General features: G+C 37.9%; 1 protein-coding gene across 1 annotated transcript; it reads left to right on the top strand.

Annotated features, from left to right (window-relative positions):
- The first annotated feature begins 256 nt into the window (after positions 1-256).
- On the top strand, positions 257-16,001 carry LOC100497503 (cytochrome P450 2H2). Its single transcript, XM_002939381.5, has 9 exons — positions 257-521; positions 1,498-1,660; positions 5,132-5,281; positions 7,454-7,614; positions 7,716-7,892; positions 9,229-9,370; positions 13,498-13,685; positions 14,370-14,511; positions 14,757-16,001. The coding sequence occupies exons 1-9, from the start codon at positions 342-344 to the stop codon at positions 14,939-14,941; spliced, it is 1,488 nt and encodes a 495-aa protein (XP_002939427.3). The 5' UTR covers positions 257-341; the 3' UTR covers positions 14,942-16,001.
- The last annotated feature ends 9,595 nt before the right edge of the window (positions 16,002-25,596 follow it).

Here is a 25,596-nt window from a genome sequence, read left to right as displayed (position 1 = left end):
CATTATTCCTTAGTGAAACAAATCTGAGCATTCATTGAACAGTCTGTTGTACAAAACAACAATGGTGGAAGGTTTCATATTCATAAAAAGAGATTTCTATGTTTTAGAAAACTTTAATCTTTCTTTTGTGAATATGAGACCAGGTTTGTTTGAATTTTTGTGCATTTTTTTTACTGGTGTTGTTTCATTGCACCTAACCCTGTAACAAACATATAGACACACCCTTTGTGCTCACACAGAGATTGAGAAAGAAATCTATGTTGTGTCATGAGTAGCTGCACAGCACAAAAGCACAAACAGGACAAGGTACAGAACAGAACTGCAAAGCTGACAACTTCACGATGGCACTGGGCTTTGTAGGCACGATTCTTCTGACTGCGTGTGTCACCATTCTGCTTTTCCTGTTTAAATGGAGAGGCAAAATCAAAATCAAAAATCTGCCCCCAGGACCGACCCCAATTCCTCTTTTGGGTAATATTCCACAGATTAACACTAGAGAACTTCCTAACTCTTTGCTTGAGGTGAGTTCGTATTCAGGGAGGCACAGGATAGCATGCAGTAGGTTCGAGATAAGAGGGAGAGTTTGGGATTTTTGCTGTATTATGTTGTTATTAGTGATGAGCGAATCTGTCCTGTGTCGCATCGGTGGAAAACTTGCAACTGCTAAAAAGTTCACAAAACAGAGAAAATTTGTGAAATGCGGTTACTGCATGATTTTTTTGATGCAACTGACAACTTTTTCCTCACTCAGCAAATTTTTGTTGTGTCAAATTTTTGTGTCAGTTTTATAAGAAAATATGCCAATGCATCCATGCCTGGCAAAAAAATTCCCTCATCACTAGTAGGATACTGAATTTTGACAAGAGTAACTGTGTTTAAAAAGCCTAAATAGCACTCTGTTTGCTCTATATGACTAACCACAACTGAAGGAACAAAAACATTATAAGACCGAGTTTTACAACATAGATGTGCTTACTTATAGCAACCCATTTTGTCTTAATTTTATTTTCTAGCTTGTGGCATGGTCATACTGAAAAACTGTTCAAATGTAGATAATGTTACTGCAGCAATTAGTACATGTTACCCATACTGCTGTGATAACATAACCAAAGATGGTAAATTTTTTTATTTAATAAATGATACTATGGTATGGCCCAGGGCTACAATAGCTTGAAAATAAATATAAGCGTTGCATTTGTCATAAGAGGTTGTATAAAAATACACATTTTACAAATTAGCCTATAAACTGTAGCTTTAATATAACTGATTGTACAGGTCGAACTCTGGAGATTATGGTGCTCCATAAAAATATGTCACCAAAATATAGATTAGATTTGTCACTCACTGGATAGATCTATACATTTTTACTTATTGTTATATTTAGAAGCAAAAAGTCACCTCCCACTTGGAAATGAATGCAAACAAAGGTGCAGGTGTTGTACCCAATGTTTTTCCTGCTATTTCATAACGTCCATGTTCTTTATTTTGTGTTTACAGTTAAGTAAAACCTATGGACCTGTGTACACCCTGCATTTGGGCAGTTATCGATCAGTCATGCTCATTGGGTATGATGCTGTGAAAGAGGCATTGATTGATCGCAGTGAAGTGTTTAGTGATAGGGGAATTATGGACCTTACTGAACTGATATTTAAAAATTATGGTAAGAAAATTGGGGTGGACAAAAATTTATTTTTGGCTGTTTACATTGAATAAATTATAATTATTAATGTTGTTGTTAAAAAGTTGTGTGTACATAGACCTCTTGATTTGCATGCTTATGTAGTGTATTTACACTGGCCAAAAAAGTAAACACATAAGGAAAAATGTATGTCATATGGTAAAATAGGGTTTGCCCCACGGGTGAGGTTTTTTTCTCCATGTCAGCTTTATTGCAAGGATTAAGATTTGGATCCACATTTGGCATTTGCATGGACAGATGCAACTGCTTTAGGGTAAAGTGTGAATTTAAGCAATAAGAATTTTGACAATATTAATAAAAATGTGAATTCAGAACTTAATAAATTAAAATTCACCAATGTTTTATTTATGTCTTCGGATTTTTAGAAGTGTATCTATCAAATGGTGAGTTCTAACTTCCACCCAGTAATAAAACACTTCTAAAAAATCCCATAGGAATGAATAGAACATGGGTGGGTTTTTATGTATTAAGCTCTAAATTCACATTTTGATAAATCTACCCCTAAGCATTCTTCTATATCCTGTAAAAATTCCGGGATTTTTCCAAATCTCAGACAAATCCTGGCTTCAGTGCATCCCTACTCAATATTTTTATTAGACACATTTAACCCTTTCCCTGCCAACAACGTAGGTACTACATTGTTTTAAAAAAAGCAGGTATCTGCCAACAACGTAGTACCTACGTTATTGTTAGCTAAGCAATTCTCTCTGCACCAGCCGCCGGTGCAGAGAGACAGATGTGCCCCCAACCCCTTTGGCAACGAGCCGAGGGGGTTGGGGTTGGTCCTGTAATGCGATTGTCGCATGACTGTCCTACAAGTAGCAGATGCGATCGTTTTTTTTTTTCCACTTTGCACGCTTATATACACTCATATACACACTATCACACAACTTAACATGTGCACATGTATACTTTTTTAAAAAAAAATTCCCTCCTAAAAACTGTTTATTTTGACAGTGTGACTATTGGATCAGATATTCTGACCACTAATTATGCTGTCATGTGACTTATTTTGTTGTTTCATTGATTTGCACAATTTTTGTGGTTTTATTCCATTTGTATCCCTATATTAGTGTTCCTGATCTGATTTTAACATAGCTTTGCCATGTGTAACTTTGGTGTACAAAAATAACTTTACCTATTTTGAATTCATCAGAATGTGTACTTTTCAAAAATATATGGTTTTTCTGGGGGTCTCTGTATAGTTGGGGGGGTTACGGCACATAATACGCTGTCAGGGGGCTCTGTGTGCAAAAGCTGAGTTGGCAGGCGAGAAATCCATATGCGCTATTTTAATTTTGGGATCAGTACATACCACAGACTTTGGTATATCTATGCATATTGGGCATCAAACTGTTCAGTAGACCTTAGGTGTTCCTATTTGGGGTGATTTGCCTTTGTACGCAAGAAATTGTGTGAGATAATTGTGGCAAACTGCAACATTTTTATTTGATTTTCTGAAATGTCATAAAAACCACTAACTTTAGGAAAGCTTTGCAGATTGTTACTTTGGTGTAGAAAGGACTCTTTACCCATGTTGGATTTGTCAGAATGTGTACTTTCCAAAAGTATATATTATTCTGGGGTCTCTGTATAGTAAGGGGGTGTTACGGCACATAATATGCTGCCAGGGGGCTCTGTGTGCAAAAGCTGATTTGGCGAGAAATCCATATGGGCTATTTTCATTTTGGGTTTAGTACACACCACAGACTTTGGAATATCTATGCATATTGGGCATCAAACTGTTCAGTAGACCTCTGGTGTTCATATTTGGGGAGATTTGCCATTGTATGCAAGAAATTGTGTGAGAGAAATGCGGCAAACTGCAACATTTTTATGCGATTTTCTGAAATGTCATAAAAACCACTAACTTTGCAGTTAAGCTTAGCAGATTGGTACTTTGGTGTAGAAAGGACTCTTTACCCTTGTTGGATTTGTCAGAATGTGTACTTTCCAAAAATATAGGGTTTTTAGGGGTCACCCTACATTTCTGCAGCTTCTACCCCTCATAAAACTGCCGTGTGTTTATGAATTAGGTAAAAATAAGCCATGAAATTAGTGTGCACAAGGTATATTTGGGGGGTCTCTAAGTGCCATGTGCTTTGATAAACCTATGTACAGTGGGCATCAAACTGTTCAGTAGACCTCTGGGGTTCATATTTAGGGTGTTTTATCTTGGTATCTAATGACCTGTAAAAAATAACATGCTGCATAGTGGAAGTTTTGAGGTGATTTTTGGAAATGCCATAAAAATCGTCAAACTTAGGAAAGATTTACGGCTTGGTAAGCCGTTCACATCAAACTATTCATTGGACCCCTGGCGTTCAAATTCAGGGTGTTTTACCTTGGTACCTAATAATACGTGGGAGATAAGATGCTGGAAAATGGAAGCTTTGATTGATTTTTTGGAAATGTTATCAAAATAGCCAATTTTAGGAAAGCTTTGTGTCTTGGTACTTTGGAGTTGAAAGACATGGGTACCCATTTTAGATTCGGGGGAATGTGTACTTTCCAAAAATATATGACTTTCTGGGGTGAATGTACTTTTTACTAGTGTTATCCCACATATAATGATGTAAATGTTAATTTTGCAGAAGCTGAAATGACAGTACATATGGGGGTATGTTCACATGCCACATACTTAGGTAAACCTATACATACTGGGCATCAAACTGTTCAGTGGACCCCTGGCATGGCATTCATATTTAGGGTGTTTTGTTTGGTTACTTTTTGACCTTTAGGAGTTAAGATACTATAGACTGGAAGCTTTGAAGCAATTTTTAAAAAATTTCACAAATTTTGATAAAAACCAATAAATTTAGGAAAGCATTGCAACTTGGTAGTTTGGAGTAGACAGACAGTTCTACCTATTCTGGATTCCCCAGAATCTGCTCTTTCTAAAAATGTATAATTTTCTGGGATAAGTTTTGGCCTTAAAATCTAAAGTATTCAGCTTTCTGGAGCAGTGCTTTGGGAATATGGTAGTGTACTGCTGGGAGTTTTTGACCTATACAAGTGAGAAATCTCCATAAAACTATATATATTTGGTATTGTCACGTTCAGGAGACATGGGACTTTCCACATCAGGTGTATTTTTTATGCATAAAATAATTTTTGTTTCTGGTGTATGTGTTTATATTATGGAAAATATTTTTTTTTCATTTTTTAGACATTTAGAAGCCTATATCTTGTTACAGAATTGGAATTACACAAACATTCTACCATATTTCAAAAGCTTAGGTTGTACTGAAAAAAACGATATATTATTTTCCTGGTTAAACTAAAAGTCCCCCCCGAGGAAAGGCCCCTAAAGTGAAATGTAATGTAATGTGCAAAATGTTCAAAAACTGTCTGGCAGTAGAAGTTCTGCTTTGTCCAAATGGCTGGCAGTGAAAGGGTTAATAGTAACAGTATTTTTTAAAAATATTTTAGGTGTTATAATGACCAATGGGGAGAGGTGGAAAACAATGCGGAGATTTACTCTCATGACTCTACGAAATTTTGGAATGGGGAAGCGAACCATTGAGGAAAGGATTCAAGAGGAATCGCAAAGCCTTGCAGAAGCATTTGAAAAGAATAAAGGTGGTAGATAATATGTCTATTTAAAGTTATCAAATGTGGTGGGACAGTAAAGCAAACATTAAAAGCTTTTTTGGTAGTAAAACAAAATGAATTGTTACTGCATCACCCATGCCATTAACTCTTTAACTGCCAATAATGTAGTTATTTCATTCTCAGCAGGGTAAATGACATGATGTAGCACCTACCTATCCAAATTGTAAGTTACACTATGGAAAAAGTGCTGTCCTTGTAGCACAAACAACAGACCACCAGATGTCTGACAGTAAGAGGGTTAAGAGAAATCCCTAAACATTGCATAGCTGTATAGCAATATATCAAATAAAACGGCCGATTTAAGTACAAAAGTTTTTCCTTCTGGCTCCTATGAGGTACTGTGGTCATGTACAAAGCAAGAAAATGCATACATGCTAGGATACACCAGCCTATTAATGTACTGGAGATTTGGGGACATTTACTCACCACAGTGCTGGTAAGTGTAAGGCAGCCCCATCTTTACCATCGCCATAGTGGCCTGTGTCCTCTGGCTCTACATAATTTGCATGTGTGAATGATGTGCAAGGGGACTGGTTAGGGGGCCGGAGGGGGTGCATCTACTGCCTTTCACCATGACTATAGAGCTTCCCAAAGTGGGTAAATAACCCCCACTGTAAAACTAAATAGCAATATTTACTGATATGACTGTATGTTTCTATATTTTGCTTCAACGCTTAGGGGTATATTTATCATGCTGTGTAAAAAGTGGAGTAAAAAAGTGGAGTAAAACATCACCGGTGATGTTGTTTATAGCAGCCAATCAGATGCTTTGCTTTAATTTTCTAACTGTTGAATTCTAACTGCTGATTGGTTGCCCTGGGCAACATCACCGGTAATGCTTCACTCCACTTTTTACACAGCATGATAAATATACCCCATTTATTGTCACTAGACTCAAAATTTTCTATAGACCTTTATTATATGACACAATGATTTTCAAGGAAAATTTAAGGATTCAGGTCTTCAAAGTTGTGCACAGGTGGGTCACCATCTTGGATTTTGTTAGGAGAGTCGGTGACACTTGACATGCTCAGTGTGGTCTGGGCAGCTGTTAAGAAGCTAAACTTATGGATCGTCGCAAATCATCAAGCAGAAAATGTGGTTATGCTTTCATAGAACCTAATGCTACAGGGCTATTTAATAAATTCTGATTCATATTGCACAAACTGCCAATGAAATGAGAATCTGAAATAATTACTAGTTATCCTTGTATTGTGACATTTATATGCTTAATATAGAGTATAATTTGAGTCAGTCTCTAAGCTCAGTAACTGATGCCACCACGGAACATGTGCACTGCAACAGCAGAAAAGAAGATGTTCTTGGGGCAATGCCAGGCCAGGCTGACCCCACCCCCCAACCATAGCACTGGGGGAGTGCGATCGGTGCACAGCAGCAACACAGGTATTATGAGTGGGATTGGAGGACCTAGTCTCAGTGTAGACAGACAAGAGGTATGTGCCTAGCCCCCTTAGTGTTGCACCCTAGGCACGTGCCCCTTCTGCCTACCCCTAATTCTGGCTCTGTCTGGAGGCATCTTTAGAGGCACAGATCTTTGCTTCTAAAGGGCTGTGGTTGCCTTGAATTACTACAGAAGCCCAAAACATAATGTACAAAATTTCTAACCTACAGTGGATACAAAAAGTGTGTAGAATTTTTATATCCAGTGTACTTCTTTGTTAATGGAAAACTATACCCCCAGAATACTTAACCAACATATAGTTTATATCATATTAAGTGACCTATATATATATATATATATAATATATATATATTAGTAAATATTTTACCTCTTTTCCCTTGATCCACCATTTAGTGATGGTCTGTGTGGTCTGAGGTCACCTGACAGAAAATAATGCAGGCCTATCTGTAACAGAAAGTAGTGTTGGAGCCATAGACAGAACTCTGTCCACTAATTGGCTAATGTGGCCTAGCATGTATGTGTGCCCGCGAATCGTATGATCCCAGAAGGCCCTTAATTCTTAATTTTCTATTCAGGATTACGAAATGGCACATACTACTAAAAAAGTAAATTTTTATGAAAATGGTGTGTTTATATGAAGCAGGGTTCTATATATAAGCTATTTTAGAAGTACACGTGTATAAACAAAAGCTCAGTATGAATGTATTCCTTTGCAGGTCAACCATTTGACCCAATGTACCTGCTGGTACTAGCTGTATCCAATATAATCTGTTCCATTATTTTTGGTGAGAGATTTGACTACGAGGATCAAAAATTTATGACTTTACTAATGTATCTGAGGGAGATCATAAGATTGTCAAACACTTTCATTGGACAGGTATGTATAGGTTTTTCTGTCTGTCTGTCTATCTCAATTTTTCCATCTTTACAAGTTCTTGTTTATATGCTTCATTAACAATAATGTTATTTTTGCTACAGCTTCTCAATTTCTTTCCAAAAGTGTTACAATACATTCCTGGCCCCCACCAAAATATTTTTACATATTTTGACAAGCTAAAAGAGTTTGTAAGGGAAGAGGCAAATGCTCACAAAGACACACTGGATAAGAACTGTCCAAGAGACTTTATAGACTGCTTTCTTATGAGAATGGAAGAGGTGAGTTCATCTAAAAGGTTGATCCATTAGAATGTACCTGTAAAAGAAAATGTATCCAGTCTAATTGGCTCGTATTAACTGGCTTATTGTCATGAATTATGTGCCTTTGTTATGCACAAAAAGAAGGTTAAATGGATTGTAATAAAGATACATTATTCATAAACTATATTCATAAATTAATAACTGGAAATATAGAAAATCAGATAAATTTGCAGATGGGCAGATCTTGTACCCCTGTTTTGAAACTAGTGTACCTAGTAAAATTAAGGTTCTTTCACAAACTACAAACTACAGAAACTGGATTCACCCTCCCTGCATTGTGGCAATGCTGTAAACTACAAAATCCTGCATATCAAGCTATTCTTCATACATATAACGATACATTGTTGGTCCTGGCAAAGTAGATGCAGAATCTAGACCAGAATCTCCCAAAATAAGTACAGATATGGGATCCCTTATCCAGAAACCTGTTATCCAGAAAGCTCCAAATTACAGAAAGCCCTTCTCCCACAGACTCCATTTTAAGCAAATAATTTAGAATTTTAAAACTGATTTCCTTTTTCCCTGTAGTAATAAAACAGTACCTTGTAACTAAGCCCAATTAAGATATAAATAATCCTTATTGGATGCAAAACAATCCTATTGGATTTAATTAATGTTTTATTGATTTTTTAGTAGACTTAAGGTATGGAGATGCAAATTACAGAAAGACCCCTTATCCGGAATACCCTTGGTACCGAGCATTCTGGATAATGGGTCCTATACCCGTACTGTGCTTCGGTAAGAAACAGCAAGAGCAGCAAAATGGAAAACTTATCTGTCAAGGGAGGCCAGTGAAGTGAGCACCGAAGCAGCTACATTTTAATCTGCTGCAGCCTTTCCTTCTCTTTCTCATCACTGCAGCTTATTTGTGTGCTGTGTAAAAACACTTTGCAATCAGTCTGTTACAAAAGTTACCACCAAAACAAAGAGGGTAAATGAACTTAGTTGCAGGATTTTCTGCAAAACAGGACCCTTGTGTTCTGGTGGATAAGAAAGTGATGAAGCATGACAGCACACAGGGAAGCTGCACAAAAGATTCTAAAACCTTTCAAATCTGTGATTCCTTCAAGTAACACAGGATGAGACATAAGGAAATAGCAGAGAAAGGCCAGCAATTCGAACAGCAGAGAGACAGCAAAGTATGCTTGAAACCATGACTGCTTTTAAATAATTTTGGTAGAACAACATTACTGGTGGTATAGGCCTGCCCAAATTGTGCTAAAGCCAAAGAAATTTGAAAGCCTAGAGAAAATGAATTAGTTCTAAAATACTCAAAAGATTTCTTTTTTTCCAGGAAAAAATGAATCCTAACAGTGAATTTCACAATGAGAATTTGAATGAAGTAATCTTCGATTTGTTTTTCGCTGGGACAGAGACAACAAGTGTAACACTGAGATACGCCTTCTCTATTTTACTTAAATACCCAGAAATTCAAGGTAAATCTGCTTAGGTTACAAACTGCGGTATGTCACCAACTTAGTTAATGGGTACCTATAGCGCCAAAATATTTTCCCCCCACAGGTATTATCTGGAATAGAATTACTGCCAACACATGTTTTTTATCAGAAATGATGCTGTACTGGAAAGCTAAAAACTCAGAAGGCATTACAAATGTGCTCATAATACTGTACTTAGGTAGAAGTGACTATAATATTCTCAAATCGAATTTATGTTTCAAAAAACAAAGGTACATTGGGTCAGCAAGGACACTAACACTTCAAAAACATATTTTACCAATTTAAGATCATTATTTCAGATAACAGATTACCATAATGCCATTTTAGTTAATACAAAACAAAAATGGGTACCATTTAAACAAATAATAAACTATTTTTTCCTTCGTAATTTTTTTAGAATTTATTCCCACAGGAAAGAAATCTAAAACCATCTTATGTGGCTTCACTCAGATGTAAGGAAGTTAATAATAAGAAAGTTTTTCAAATCTACAAATCAGAGAAAACAGACAAACACAAATAAGCTTTTCACAATTTAGAAAATTTTCCCTCAGCACTTGAACTTGGAGGTTGAGGGGACATAGCAATAGCGACAGGGTAGGCCACAAGAAGACTAAATATTGAAGCTCCAACCTGCCTAAACAATCAAAATTGCGAAGAAAACATGATTTCAGAGTTAGATAGCAGCCTTGCAGTTTCCATCATTGATAGACAGGTATTTCAGACATATTGAGATAAAAGCAGGGGTTATTGCTGACACACAGAACATTAATGTTATACATTCTTTCACACATCAGATGTTCATGATTTTGTGTTATCCTGTGATATCTTTATTCAACAAACTTTTAGCCCTCCCATGTTATTATTCAAATGTAATGGAAAAAGTTGTGTGATTCATTGAAAATTTCTCCAAAAACCTTACTCACCCTACCCATTTGTGCTGCCTCCTTTCCCACACTGTTAAGGGTGCTGAAGGCACTAAGCAGACTGCACTGTAAGATAGGAACCATGAGCAGCTAGGCTGACCTGATAGGGAACTGAAGCCTGTCTTTACTTGTGTAACTGCAGGGCTGTGATTGGCCAACCCCCTCCTACTGTACTTCTGGCAGGACCCCCACCCCTTATTTGAAACATGGGCAGGGAGCGTAGCAGATCTATGGGAAGCGTCAATAAAGGCACCAATCTTAAAGATAATGATCATTTTAGCCCAGAGTGGAACCAGCACCATGTATTATTTATTATTGCCTACGAGATGGGAGGGGGTGGTTCAGTTATGCTATATGTCTCCTTTAACCACCATCATGTTTTTTATTGTTTTGTCCTTGTTATTCAAGTAACTGCAGGACTGCTTAATAGAATATAGTTATAGTGCACACAAATACAGTTCAAAATGTATCTTTATCCAGTTCAGCTTGAGTTATCAAGTCCATGATAAACTAATCTCTTAGTGTAAGATGGATCATTTACTATATTCAGGTGACACAGTAAAAACCTTTCCCTTGGTCTGAACATATACTGGTACTTTGTCCAGAGAATGTTCTTAATATTTGTCAGTTGTGTTTGTGTGCACTGTTCTTTCCAGTGGGTCAAATTTGGTATTAAAGTGGTAACTAGTGATGAGCAAATTGTTTCGCCATGCATGGATTCACAGTGGATTTGCGCATTGTTTCACGAAACGTTCACGACGATTCCCCTCGGAAAAATTTGTCTCGCATCAAAAAAAGTCACAATCGCATCAGATTGGGCGCGGTCGTGTCAAAAAAAGACACTAGCGACAAAAAAAGACGCAGGTGACAAACGCGTTTCTTGGATATTTTCCTTTTTTGCTAATTTTTTGGTGAAGCAAAACGGGACAGATTCGCTCATCACTAGTGGTAACAGACTTCAAAACTTCTCTAGATTTAAGACTTCAGTTGGGTTATTAGCTTCACCAGTTATATAGCTGGCTACATTTTTTAGCCATCTTGGTAAAAAGTACATACATGTACACAGCATTTTTCCTAAGAGGAGCAGGTACAATTTAGCTACACTTTTTATGGCAGCTGATTTAATAACTGTAAAGGACATGTAAAGTCTAATTTTCCCCATGTTGGAGCTTCTGTAGAAAGCTGCATTGACCTGTGCAAAAAAAATGTATCAGCCCTGCGCCGGCATTTTACTTACCTTCTGACCGGTGTCCCAAGCGTCCCTTACGTCAATGCGCAGTTAAGTAAACCTGCATGATCTACTCTACTGCACCTATGCAGAACAGCAAAGGGATAAGGATCTCAGGTAAGTAGATGCCAACGCAGCAGGTAGTGGGGGGTTGCCTAACATTTTGGCACACCCAAGTGAAATAGACTTTACATGCCCTTTAATGATTATTTTCTATTGCCCACATCCCTTTTGCATTATGATTAGGGATGTAGCGAACCTCAAAAAAAAAGTTCGCGAACCTGTTCGCGAACTTCCGCCGAAAATTGCGAATATTCGCGAACTTTGCGAACCCCATAGACTTCAATGGGAAGGCGAACTTTAAAAAATAGAAAAGCCATTTCTGCCCAGAAAACTGATTTTAAAGTTGTTTAAAGGGTGCCACGACCTGGACAGTGGCATGCAGGAGGGGGATCAAGGGCAAAAACCTCTGAAAAATTGACACACGCCGTTTTTCGAAATGATCGGTAATTTTGCGACTTTTTCGTATTTTTCGGCGCTTTTGTAAAGTTATCGTAAGTTTTGCGACTTTTTCGGAGCTTTCATAACGTTATCGTAAGTTTTGCGACTTTTTCGGAGCTTTCGTAACGTTATCGTAAGTTTTGCGACTTTTTCGGATCATTCGTACCGTTATCGTAAGTTTTGCGACTTTTTCGGATCATTCGTACCGTTATCGTAAGTTTTGCGACTTTTTCGGATCATTCGTAACGTTATCGTAAGTTTTGCGACTTTTTCGGATCATTCGTACCGTTATCGTAAGTTTTGCGACTGTTTCGGATCATTCGTAACGTTATCGTAAGTTTTGCGACTTTTTCGTACCGTTATCGTAAGTTTTGCGATTTTTTCTGAGAATTCGTACCGTTATCGTAAGTTTTACGATTTTTTCGGTGCCGGCGAACCCAAATTGCGAACATCACGAAAAGTTCGCGAATTTGCGGACTTGCGAACACCCGATGTTCGCGCGAATTAGTTCGCCGGCGAACAGTTCGCTACATCTCTAATTATGATATAATGCCTTCCATGTAAACATTCTATATTGTAATTGCTACACTGTGCATTATGTCTAGTTAGGGAACTCTATAATCAATACTGTTGCTAAATGTGCAGGTGCTTTGTAGAAAGGATTATCTGAGTTTAATATATACATTTGCAAATGCAAACAAAAAATAAAAAATACTGTGAACTCATGAAAGTTTTGTAATTACATCTTCTACTGGCAGAATTTTGTATGTGACTGATTTACAAGCATAAGTGCTACATTGCACAAGTGCAGTTAACAGTAACAACCAATCATCAATTAATTTCAAAGTACTTCCTTTTTGTGTTTGCTATTGGCAACAGCACATACTGTATGTTAAGGTGGCCATACACGAGGCGATTTCGCTCGTTGTGCGATGAACGATTATATCGACAAACGATCGTATGGCGATCGAGTTCCCATACGATATGCCATCCACGGGCAACGATAATTCGGGAAAGATTTTGTCGCATCATTATCGTAAAATACCTACGATCGTACATCTACGTACGATCGATGTCGTTGCTGGCAATCGTGACATGCGCAGAGAACAATCGTTGAAAGACAAATGTCTGACACTCACACCAACTGGCAGATTTTATCGTTAAACGACCAAAATTTTTAAACCTGGCCGATCGATTTTGGGGACGATAATGTCGGCTCGTTTAGTGGGCCGACGATCGTTCGTACACCACCAACTATACGATAACTTAACGATAGCATCGGATCGTTCGGGAATCGGTCGTTTGTAAGTAAAAAATCGGTCCGTGTATGGCCACCTTAAGTTAGCACTCATGTTAGTAAAAGATCTCTTTTATTGTTCCAGCAGTGTTGGGTATTTATGGGCATATAACACTGAAAAAAATGCAGTTTTTAATTCTATGTCTGGTTGATATAGAAAAGATTCACAAGGAGATTGATCAAGTGATAGGCCAAGACCGCTGTCCATCAGTGGAGGACAGGAGCAAGATGCCATATACTGAAGCTGTGATCCATGAGGTGCAGAGATTTGCAGATATTGTTCCAGCTGGACTGGCCCATGCAGCCAGCAAAGATACAACCTTCAGAGGATATAACATTCCCAAGGTTAGAGGCTTGCATGCTGAGTTCTTTAGGAGCAAAATTACCATAGATATGCTGCTCTAATAAAAAAACAAACTTTGGATTGCATTGCTATTAGTACAATGCAGGTATGGGATCCCTTATCCAGAAACCCGTTATCCAGGAAGCTCCGAATTACGGAAAGCCTGTCTCCCATAGACTCCATTTTAAATAATTTTTTAAATATTTTTTTTAAATAATTCAGAATTTTAAAACTGATTTCCTTTTTCTCTGTAGTAATAAAACAGTACCTTGTAATTGATCCCAACTAAGATATAAATAATCATTATTTTTAGTAGACTTAAGGTATGGAGATCCAAATTACGGAAAGACCCCTTATCCAGAATACCCTTGGTCCCGGGCATTCTGGATAACGGGTCCTATACCTGTAATACCAATTACAAAGAAAGGTTCATCCAAATACATATCTTTTATTCATTTTGGCCTAAAAAGAGTGTATCAAATACATCCCTGCCATTTGATAATATATTAAACTTAGCTTAAACATGCCTCTGTTATAACTGAATTATGGCTCCAGTGCTGACCTATGATATGTCTTTCCCATAAGCATATGCAGGCCACATGATTGGCTGACCCATAAAAATATTAGTGATATTTATCATTGTATACAAATCCTGCTTTTCAAATATTTTTATTATTCTACTCCAGGGTACTTTGATCTTTCCAGTGCTGACCTCTGTCCTAAAGGATCCTAAATTCTTCAAAAATCCATATCAGTTTGACCCTGGGCACTTTTTGGATAATGATGGCAGTTTTAAGAAGAATGATGCATTCATGCCATTTTCTGCAGGTAGGGACAGATGGCTACCTTGTGTGGATATTTTGAGAGGTGGGAACACCACAATTAAAATTGGCCTTTATAATAAAATATTCCTTGCCTAGCTATAAATAAATATTATTATTATATAATTATTATTATAATTTAAATATTTTAAGCACAATATTTTAAGGCAACCTTAATGTGATTGACCTTGTTGCATTATTGCCTTGGCAAGCCTGACTTTAGGCTAATGTTTTCTACCTTATTTCCTACAGGAAAACGTGTGTGCGCAGGGGAAGGACTAGCTCGAATGGAGCTCTTCATATTTCTCACTACCATCTTACAGAAGTTCATTTTAAAACCCACAGTTGATAAAAAAGACATTGAAATTACCCCAGAACCTAAAACCAACGGTTCACGACCTAGGTCCTACAAGATGTTTGTTGTCCCTCGCTGCTGAAGCATGATTTATCAAAATAATGATGCACTTAATATAGACTTGAGGCTTACAAATGATTTTGTATGTTTTTGCATGTGTGTGTGTGTTGGGGAGGGACTTGCTCTTCATATTTCTTACTACCATCTTACAGAAATCTGTTTCATAACCCACTGTGGATACAAAAGACCTTAAAATTACCCCACAACTAAGAACCAATACTTCTTGTACTTCAATTTTGTTATGGATGGTTTGTAGCGCCCTCGATGTGGTGATATATACTGTTCTTTTCCACTAGCACTAAATGACTATATCTAATGATGCATTCTCTGTTTTTTACTGATTATGAATGCTTTCAGTCTGTAATGCCATGGCCTGCCCATTAATGATTCTGGATTTAGTTCCTAAATTATTAAGTATGCTATTCATTGCTGACAATGCAGATTAGACTCTCCATGTGGACTTTTATGTCTAAGTTATAATTCTACTGGTTTGCCTCGCTGAAAATTTCATAAAAAATTCACAAAAAAAATTGTGAAATGACAAAAAAACACAAATCTTTTTATGCCATTGCACCTATTTTGACATGACCACGCCTAATTTTATGTGACTGTGGCCTATTTGACGCAACTGTAACATGCCTATTTTGATGTCTTTTCTTGAAGCACAGCAATTTTTTTCCGCTGCAAGTTTTGCTGCTTCCAGAAAAAAATCTAGCAATTTGCTGCAAAACCATGCCTGGTGAAAAATTTCGCTCATCCCTATATATGATTATTAGAACCACTTAATTATCATTTAGGAATGCTCTGTTAATTCAAACTGTTGTGCTTCAAACTGTTTCTCATACAAGCTGATCTTATCTTGAGACGTAACAGAGCACCTGGATAGGGATTTAGAAAATATTTCCAAAGATAAGAAGCTATTCCAAGAAAGTATTTGGCATACCTAGCTCTCAGTCAGTATACTGAAACTGTGGTCAGAAGTGAGTAAAACACTGTTTAAAAATGAGTAGTGCTTAAAGTGATACTGACACACAAAAAAACTACTTTTTTAAAATATGAATCTACATAAAAAGTTACCTATACATCATGTTGATAATTTTTTGCTGATTTCTTTTCTTTTGTAAGTGTTATTTGAAGTTCCTAAACCTGACTGTTTGCCAACCTGACTGTCCCTTCTCAGCCTGTAAGTTACAGCTTCTAATGCTAATAGCCTCCTGCTGCATAAATATGGCAGCCCTCTCATAGAGGAACACGAGGGGATCAGATAGGTAATAAAAAAAGTTTGATTTTTTTTCAGCATCTCTTTAAGCAGAAAAAGAAAAAAAACAACACTGTTGTGGTTCTGTGGTTGGGGGGGGGGGGGGGGCAGGACAATGGGGTTTGCTGTATAAACTCAATATTTTTTAGTCAGCACTCACCACTCCACGAGTTCGTGTTTAGGTGCACGTTGAGACTGTCCACACATCAGCCACATCATCAGACAATGAACGTAATAGTCACAGCACCTTCTCCAAAAATGATTTAAAAAGCCTTTATTGCTCACATCTGGCTTCAATACAGTAATACAAAATACAAAGTAATACAAGAGTAGCAAGAGTAATACAAAGCACTTCAATTTCATACACTTTTGTAGTACACCATTAATGAGCTGGAGAGAGTGCAGAGACTGCAACTAAACTGGTAAAGGGGATGGAAGATTTAAGCTATGAGGTTAGACTGTCGAGGTTGGGATTGTTTTCTCTGGAAAAGAGGCGCTTGTGAGGGGACATGATTACTCTGTACAAGTACATTAGAGGGGATTAAAGGCAGATGGGGGGTGTTCTTTTTTCCCATAAAAACAATCAACGCACCAGAGGCCACCCCTTTAGATTAGAGGAAAGGAGCTTCCATTTGAAGCAGCGTAGGTGGTTTTTCACGGTGAGGACAGTGAGGTTGTGGAATGCCCTTCCTAGAGATGTGGTAATGGCAGATTCTGTTAATGCCTTTAAGAGGGGCCTTGATGAGTTCTTGAACAATCAGAATATCCAAGGCTATTGTGATACTAATATCTACAGTTAGTACTAGTGGTTGTATTTATAGTTTATGTATGTGAGTGTATAGATTGGTAGGTGTGGGTTGTGTGTGCTGGGTTTACTTGGATGGGTTGAACTTGATGGACACTGGTCTTTTCTCAACCCTATGTAACTATGTAACTATCTACAGGCATCTATTAGGAAAAACACTTAAACGGTTTTCAGAAAAGATAAAATAAATACATTGTTACTTATTGGTAAATTGTCCATAGTTACAATGTTTCATTTGACACACGTATCAGCGAATAAGTCAAACACTGTCTTGGGAAACTGAATTACGGAACTCCTTTGAGACAGTAGTGGTTGCAGAGGGGACCGGAAAGCTGGAGGACCATCTACAGAAGTTCTGCACTAAAGTGGAGACTCGAAAACGCTGCAAGTTCCAGAGAGACGCTGCGGATTCCAGCACGGGCCACGTGTACCTAAACTTCCCTAGCATTATTGAAAATCTGCCCATGACCTTTTCTTTTGACTCTTTCCAACCTTCAAATGGGAGTCACTGACCCTGGCAGCCAAAAATTATTGCTCTGCAAGGCTACAATTTGTCATTGTTACTTTTTATTACTTATTTTCTATTCAGCCCCTCTCATATACATATTCCAGTTTCTTACTCAAACCACTATTAAATCAAAAAAAGGACTTGCACTCAAATAAAGCAGTTTACACAGGTGATATTATCAAAATATCTTTATAAAGCGTCTCAAAATAGCACAATATTGCAAATGCATTACAATTCAGTTGATTACATATAGTACATACAGTCAGCGAAAAGCCTTTATCAAGGGAAATTCCTTTGAATTTGCAATTTAATTGCAATTTGCCATTTAACTGTAGCTTTATGTACCTGTATGGGAGTATATTTGGGCTTTTTTGCACCTTACTTCATTTTTTATTTTATATTTTTTGCTTGCTTGTATGTCCTCCATTGATTTATACCAGTGCTGTCCACAATTAATGTGGGTATGGTCTTAAAACCTCTTGTGATAACATGGGTGTGGTTTGAAGTGGGTGTGGTTTAAAAAAGGGGAGTGGTCAAAACTGTCTTCCATTATTGGCCCTTCACCATGTAGGCCAGAAAAATTCCAGCCCTTGGTACCACAGAAGTTGAACAGCGCTGATCTATACTGTTGTGTTCCTATTTAAACCACTGCCTGGTAGCTAGGGTAATTTGGGTATCTGCTGAACAAAAAGTTAAATCTTTAAAAAATAAAGACCCACAGAAAATAAAAAGCAAAGACCAATGGCAAATTGTCTCAGAATATCAAGCATTATATCATACTCAAAGTCCATATGATATGCCAAAACTGCTCTATGCTTTTCTACCCTTCCATATTGTACCACTCTCTTTATTGACTTCTCTGCTATTTCAACAATATCCTCAATGGCATCAAATTGAAGTACTAGAGAATTAATTGTAAAATGAGACCAGGAGGAAAATGGTTGATTCATATACAACCCGGATTCCAAAAAAGTTGGGACACTAAACAAATTGTGAATAAAAACTGAACGCAATGATTGGGAGGTGCCAACTTCTAATATTTTATTCAGAATAGAACATAAATCACGGAACAAAAGTTTAAACTGAGAAAATGTACCATTTTAAGGGAAAAATATGTTGATTCAGAATTTCATGGTGTCAACAAATACCAAAAAAGTTGGGACAAGGCCATTTTCACCACTGTGTGGCATCTCCCCTTCTTCTTACAACACTCAATAGACATCTGGGGACCGAGGAGACCAGTTTCTCAAGTTTAGGAATAGGAATGCTCTCCCATTCTTTTCTAATACAGGCCCCTAACTGTTCAATCGTCTTGGGCCTTCTTTGTCGCACCTTCCTCTTTATGATGCGCCAAATGTTCTCTATAGGTGAAAGATCTGGACTGCAGCCTTCTCCTACGCAGCCATGATGTTGTGATTGATGCAGAATGTGGTCTGGCATTATCTTGTTGAAAAATGCAGGGTCTTCCCTGAAAGAGATGATGTCTGGATGGGAGCATATGTTGTTCTAGAACCTGAATATATTTTTCTGCATTGATGCTGCCTTTCCAGACATGCAAGCTGCCCATGCCACACGCACTCATGCAACCCCATACCATCAGAGATGCAGGCTTCTGAACTGAGCGTTGATAACAACTTGGGTTGTCCTTGTCCTCTTTGGTCCGGATGACATGGCGTCCCAGATTTCCAAAAAGAACTTCGAATTGTGACTCGTCTGACCACTGAACAGTCTTCCATTTTGCCACACTCCATTTTAAATGATCCCTGGCCCAGTGAAAACGCCTGCTTTCTTGCTTAGAAATGGCTTCTTCTTTGCACTGTAGAGTTTCAGCTGGCAACGACGGATGGCATGATGGATTGTGTTCACTGACAATGGTTTCTGGAAGTATTCCTGAGCCCATTCTGTGATTTCCTTTACAGTAGCATTCCTGTTTGTGGTGCAGTGTCGTTTAAGGGCCCGGAGATCACGGGCATCCAGTATCGTTTTACGGCCTTGACCCTTACGCACAGAGATTGTTCCAGATTCTCTGAATCTTCGGATGATGTTATACACAGTTGATGATGATAGATGCAAAATCTTTGCAATTTTTCGCTGGGTAACACCTTTCTGATATTGCTCCACTATCTTTCTGCGCAACATTGTGGGAATTGGTGATCCTCTACCCATCTTGGCTTCTGAGAGACACTGCCACTCTGAGAAGCTCTTTTTATACCCAATCATGTTGACAATTGACCTAATTAGTGTTATTTGGTCTTCCAGCTCTTCGTTATGCTCAAATTTACTTTTTCCAGCCTCTTATTGCTACTTGTCCCAACTTTTTTGGGATTTATTGACACCATGAAATTCTGAATCAACAAATTTTTCCCTTAAAATGGTACATTTTCTCAGTTTAAACTTTTGTTCCGTGATTTATGTTCTATTTTGAATAAAATATTAGAAGTTGGCACCTCCACATCATTGCATTCAGTTTTTATTCACAATTTGTTTAGTGTCCCAACTTTTTTGGAATCCGGTTTGTACATTTCCTTGTCTTTTTCATTATTCAGCGCTTTTATTTTTAGCAGTTTTATTGCTGTTATCAGTATGCCCTATAGGGATTCTGTCATCGTTTTTATGGTGTAGTTTTATTACTAAATTACACTTTGTACATAGCAAATAATTCACCCTCCCATTTATTTATTTTTTCTGAACCAATAAATGTATTATTTTTTTATAGCTGTAATATTGGTGTGCAGGCAGCCATCTCAGTGCATTGTGCCAGTTTTTGAGCTTTCAGAAAGAGACAGTGCTGCACATTAGAGCTGCTTTCAGGTAATCTATTGTTTCTCTTACTTGTCTGATGTCATGTCTCTTAAGCTGGCCATACACGTGGCGATCTAACGATGTTTCGTGCGACCATCGTTCGCACGAAACATCGTCAGATCCGCCACACACAGTCAGGGCTGAAACAGCAGATAAGGAGGTAGAAACAATAGGATTTCTACCTCCTTCTGCCGATTCAGCCCTGACGGCAGATTTTGGTCAGGCGCCTTCTATGGCGCCCGATCAAAATTTTCTAACCTGGCCGATCGGCGAGTCGTCCGATATCAGCAGCTTCCTGCGATATCGGTCGACTCGCCAACATGCCATACACGCACCGAGCGTGTATGGCCAGCTTTACTCTCTGAAGTCATTTCATGGCTTGGCTGCCTCCTGCTTGGGTGCTATTCTCATATCTACCACTAGGGAGCAATTTTGGCAATGCAAATTATTTCTGACATCAGTAAGGGTGTTCTTGGGTGTCATGAAATCAGACAAGATGGGTCATTTTGTCACCCTTGAGATATCTTGCTACCCACAGGTAAAAGCACCTGAAAATATCTTTGAATCGCTACCCTTGTGAATCACTCAGGTAAAACTGACTTTTTGTAAATCTCATGAGAATGCCCCTTCTGCATTTTTGCACAATTATGTGAGATGTCAGTTTTATCTACAGAAATTAAAATAGGGAGCAATTCAAATGTATTTTCAGGTATTCTGAAAGCGTCTCAAAACAGCACAATATTGCAAATGCATTACAATTCAGTTGATTACATATAGTACATACAGTCAGCGAAAAGCCTTTATCAAGGGAAATTTCTTTGAATTTGCAATTTAATTGCAATTTGCCATTTAACTGTAGCTTTATGTACCTGTATGGGAGTATATTTGGGCTTTTTTGGACCTTATTTCATTTTTTATTTTATATTTTTTGCTTGCTTGTGTGTCCTCCATTGATTTATACCAGTGCTGTCCAACTGGAGGCCCACAATTAATGTGGGTATGGTCTTAAAACCTCTTGTGATAACATGGGTGTGGTTTGAAGTGGGTGTGGTTTAAAAAAGGGGAGTGGCCAAAACTGTCTTCTATTATTGGCCCTTCACCATGTAGGCCAGAAAAATTCCAGCCCTTGGTACCACAAGTTGGACAGCACTGATCTATACTGTTGTGTTCCTATTTAAACCACTGCCTGGTAGCTAGGGTAATTTGGATATCTGCTGAACAAAAAGTTAAATCTTTAAAAAAAAAAGACCCACAGAAAATAAAAAGCAAAGACCAATGGCAAATTGTCTCAGAATATCAAGCATTATATCATACTCAAGGTCCGCATAATATGCCAAAACTGCTCTATGCTTTTCTACCCTTCCATATTGTACCACTCTCTTTATTGACTTCTCTGCTATTTCAACAATATCCTCAATGGCATCAAATTGAAGTACTAGAGAATTAATTGTAAAATGAGACCAGGAGGAAAATGGTTGATTCATATACATTTCCTTGTCTTTTTCATTATTCAGCACTTTTATTTTTAGCAGTTTTATTGCTGTTATCAGTGTGCCTTATAGGGATTATGTCATCATTTTTATGGTGTAGTTTTATTACTAAATTACACTTTGTACATAGCAAATAATTCACCCTCCCATTTATTTTTTTTCCTGAACCAATAAATGTATTATTTTTTTATAGCTGTAATATTGGTGTGCAGGCAGCCATCTCAGTGCATTGTGCCAGTTTTTGAGCTTTCAGAAAGAGACAGCGCTACACATTAGAGCTGCTTTCAGGTAACCTATTGTTTCTCTTACTTGTCTGAAGTCATGTCTCTTACTCTCTGAAGTCATGTCATGGCTTGGCTACCTCCTGCTTGGGTGCTATTCTTTTTAAGTACTTACTGCATATCTAAATTCCCAGATCCCTGCTTGCTTCTCTGAGATATGGTGCTGGCAGCCTACAGCAGTGTGAAGACTACAGTGACATCACTGAAATCTTTGTCCTTCCTGTAGGTGCCAGCGGCAGCCTTCCTATTCTCTGAGCATGTGTGTAACTTGATCCTGTCTGCTGTTCTGAGCTACACATGCCCACCAGCCAACCAGAAGCGGATCTGGCAGAGGGGAGTGGGGGAGGGAATGAAACACATGTGCAGTATGAAGCAAGGAGGGAAAGTAAGGGAGAATACCTTTTTAGAGATGGCTGCCTGTTCTAGAAAATGTGAAGTAAGTGTGACTGAGTAAATATTTGATTAGGTGAGCCAAAAGCGTGGCGTTTTTTACTAAACAATAGGAGGACTATTGGGCAGTATGCTTTTTAAATTTTGAGTTGCATTCTCCTTTAAAGGGATTCTGTAATGTTTTTTTTGGTGTATATATTTATGGAGTTTATATTACTAAATTACACTCTGTACATTGCAAATAATGCATTTTACCATTTACTTTCTTATTTTTAAACCAATAAATGTATTTTTAAGCTGTAATGTTGGTGTGTAGGCAGCCATATCAGCGCATTGAAGGAGCCAGCGTTACACAACAGAACTGCTGGGGGAGGAGGGTGATATCACTCCAACTTACAGTGCTGCAGTAAAGAGAGTCTGAAATTTATCAGAGCACAAATCTCATGGCTGTGGAACCCTGGGAAATGAAGAATATGTCTAGCCCCAAGTCAAATTTCAAAATTTCTTGTTTAAAAATGAATTTCAGTACAGGATTCTGCTAGAACAGTGCTATTAACTGAGCATTTTTTAAAACACATGTTTTCCCACAACACAATCTGTTTAAAAAAATTTCCATAGATTAAAAGTTTCAGTGGTTTTAAGGTTTTTTTTTCTAGATATAATTGCTACTAAATGTTTACCCACTGTACATCAAATAAAACATGCTACATGAGGCACAGATTGTAAATGTTACGAATGACGGCACTTCTGGGTTTTGATGCAGATTCCTGGGTTTTAAAGTCAGTGATCAACATGCTACTTGTCAGAGCCCCTAGGCAACAAGCGCACGAGGTCTGAATGATTGCTTCTGGTACCTAATTGTCCCAGGGACCAGCAGATATGTGAAATGCACACAAATAACTTTATGGAAGGCTCTGTTTCTTAAACAAAACTTGCTTTTATTATCTCAATGGTTTACACAATCCCAGTGGGCTCCACTCTATATCAGTGTCCAGCTGGATTCAGGCCTATTCTCTCCCTAACAGAGGCTGCTTCTTTTTGTCACTAACACTGTCAGAATGGGCAAGCTCTTCTGTTTCCTCTTCTTCTTTATTCCCTTTTCATTTTAATAAACTTTATTGTTTGACACTCTGCCAGAAGTCCTTTTTCACACTGATTTTAATTTAAATATTTATACAATGAATCTGCATTTTACTTCCTTACAGGCATGTTCTGATGATGCAGGAGAGATCTACCTTGCCAAAGCCATGCTACGTGCACCCCACATACTGCATACTATGCAATATGTACAATATATTTACTCAAACATTCTGAATAATTAAGAAAAATAATTTAAAAAAAAAATTGAAAAAAAAGTTGTTGCTTGGCAGACTGGTGGACACAATGCTCATGGTGGGCAGGGTGGCCAGGGTGGCATGTGGTTGCTGCCTCACACAGTGGCACATAGTGTTGACAACATTTCCAGAGAAAAAAAAACAGCCTTCCTATAATTTTCTCTTTCTTCCCTATTAATAACATTGGCATCAGCCATTATTTTTACCAGCTATGCCAGTAAAATACCATCCAGGTGTCACTAGCAGCAAACTTTATTGCACCCCTGACAATATAGCATACCAAGCAGGGTTGACACTTTTTCTTCAAAAACGAATGGCCTTCATATACAGGTATGGGATCCATTATCTGGAAACCAATTATCCAGAAAGCTCTGACTTACAGGAAGGCCATCTCCCATAGACTCCATTTTTATTAAATAGTTCAATTTTTTAATAATGATTTTATTTTAATAATAAAAAAGTACCTTGTACTTGATCACAGGTAAGATATAATGAATCCTCTTTGGAGTTGAAACAATCCTATTGGGTTTAATTAATGTTTTAATGGTTTTTTTAGTAGACTTAAGATATGGAGATGTGAGAAAACAGAGAAGATGTTTCTCCTATGGTTTTTAACTTATCAGTCACCACTAATTAAAATGCTGCATACAAATAGGAATATGACACTTCTGCACATTTAAATAATCTGTGACTGCCTGTACATTGTTTTAAAACCCAGTGCTAACCCTTCATTAGCACAGAAACCAAATGTAAAACTGAGGAAGATCAAAGGCATTCCAGCAAGCACGGTCACAGGGCCAGGAGTCCTGGGCTTTACAGTGTGTACTGAGAGACTAAGATTACTGGGGACATCCAGTGTTGACCTTTTCATTGCAGCTTTTGCTTGCTAAATCACAGCTGGTTGTAACCAGACACCTTATAGGGCAGCTAATGCTTCATCTGTATAGCAGATTAACATATTCCACAATTCTATTAGGTCAAACGGGGCAGGGGGAGATCATCTCCCCACCACAAACCATTGCCATGGTAATGTTTCTCCACAAACCACAGTACAACATTATGAGCCTGGAGACCCAATTACAAAGACATCTTTGTTCACAAGCACAACTAGGGTAGAAAATTGCTCCATTCTTTCCCTGGAGTCCCCCCCCCCCCCCCCCCCCCCCCCCACATGGATGGCCCTTATTTTAGGCACATCCAAATGGAACAGGAACCCGGTGTGCTTCATTATTTGGTTCAAATAAAGGCTGCGTGTGTGTGTGTGTGTGTGTGTATGTGTGTAAGATGTGTCTATCAAGTCCCTATGAATATGATTCAATATACAGACCTCCTGAATCAGATCAACAGGAGATGAACTAGACCAAGGGAGAGAGGCAGACCCAAATCTTTCAATTAAATACAAGGCTTGGTGAAACTTGATAGAACTTGTTAGAACTGTGGAAAGAACAGTGGATGGATACATTTTGAGATTCTCAGCCTGTCCTATCCAGCCGAAAGTGCAGGGGACATTTGAGAGTCATTCCTACCTCCACATCAGGCTAGAATTGGCACTTGTACTGTATTAATTGCTGACTTGTTAATCTACAGTATAGCTGGTTTTTCAGGTTTTTGGACTGCAGAGTATGAATTATTGCTATGGCTTAATAAAATCTTTTAAAGAAATTAACAGCCGTTCATTTTGTTAAAATAAAAAAGTTACCTCTGTTTCTTGGAATATTCTGTAGACACTATTATATTATCATATAAATCATATTATTAGGATTCTCTGTGGAATGATATTTATGAATAAAGAATAGAGTATCAGAATGT

Source organism: Xenopus tropicalis, chromosome 8 (assembly GCF_000004195.4).
Source record: "Xenopus tropicalis strain Nigerian chromosome 8, UCB_Xtro_10.0, whole genome shotgun sequence".
NCBI classification, from domain to species: domain Eukaryota; kingdom Metazoa; phylum Chordata; class Amphibia; order Anura; family Pipidae; genus Xenopus; species Xenopus tropicalis.
This window is presented reverse-complemented; position numbering and strand designations above follow the sequence as displayed.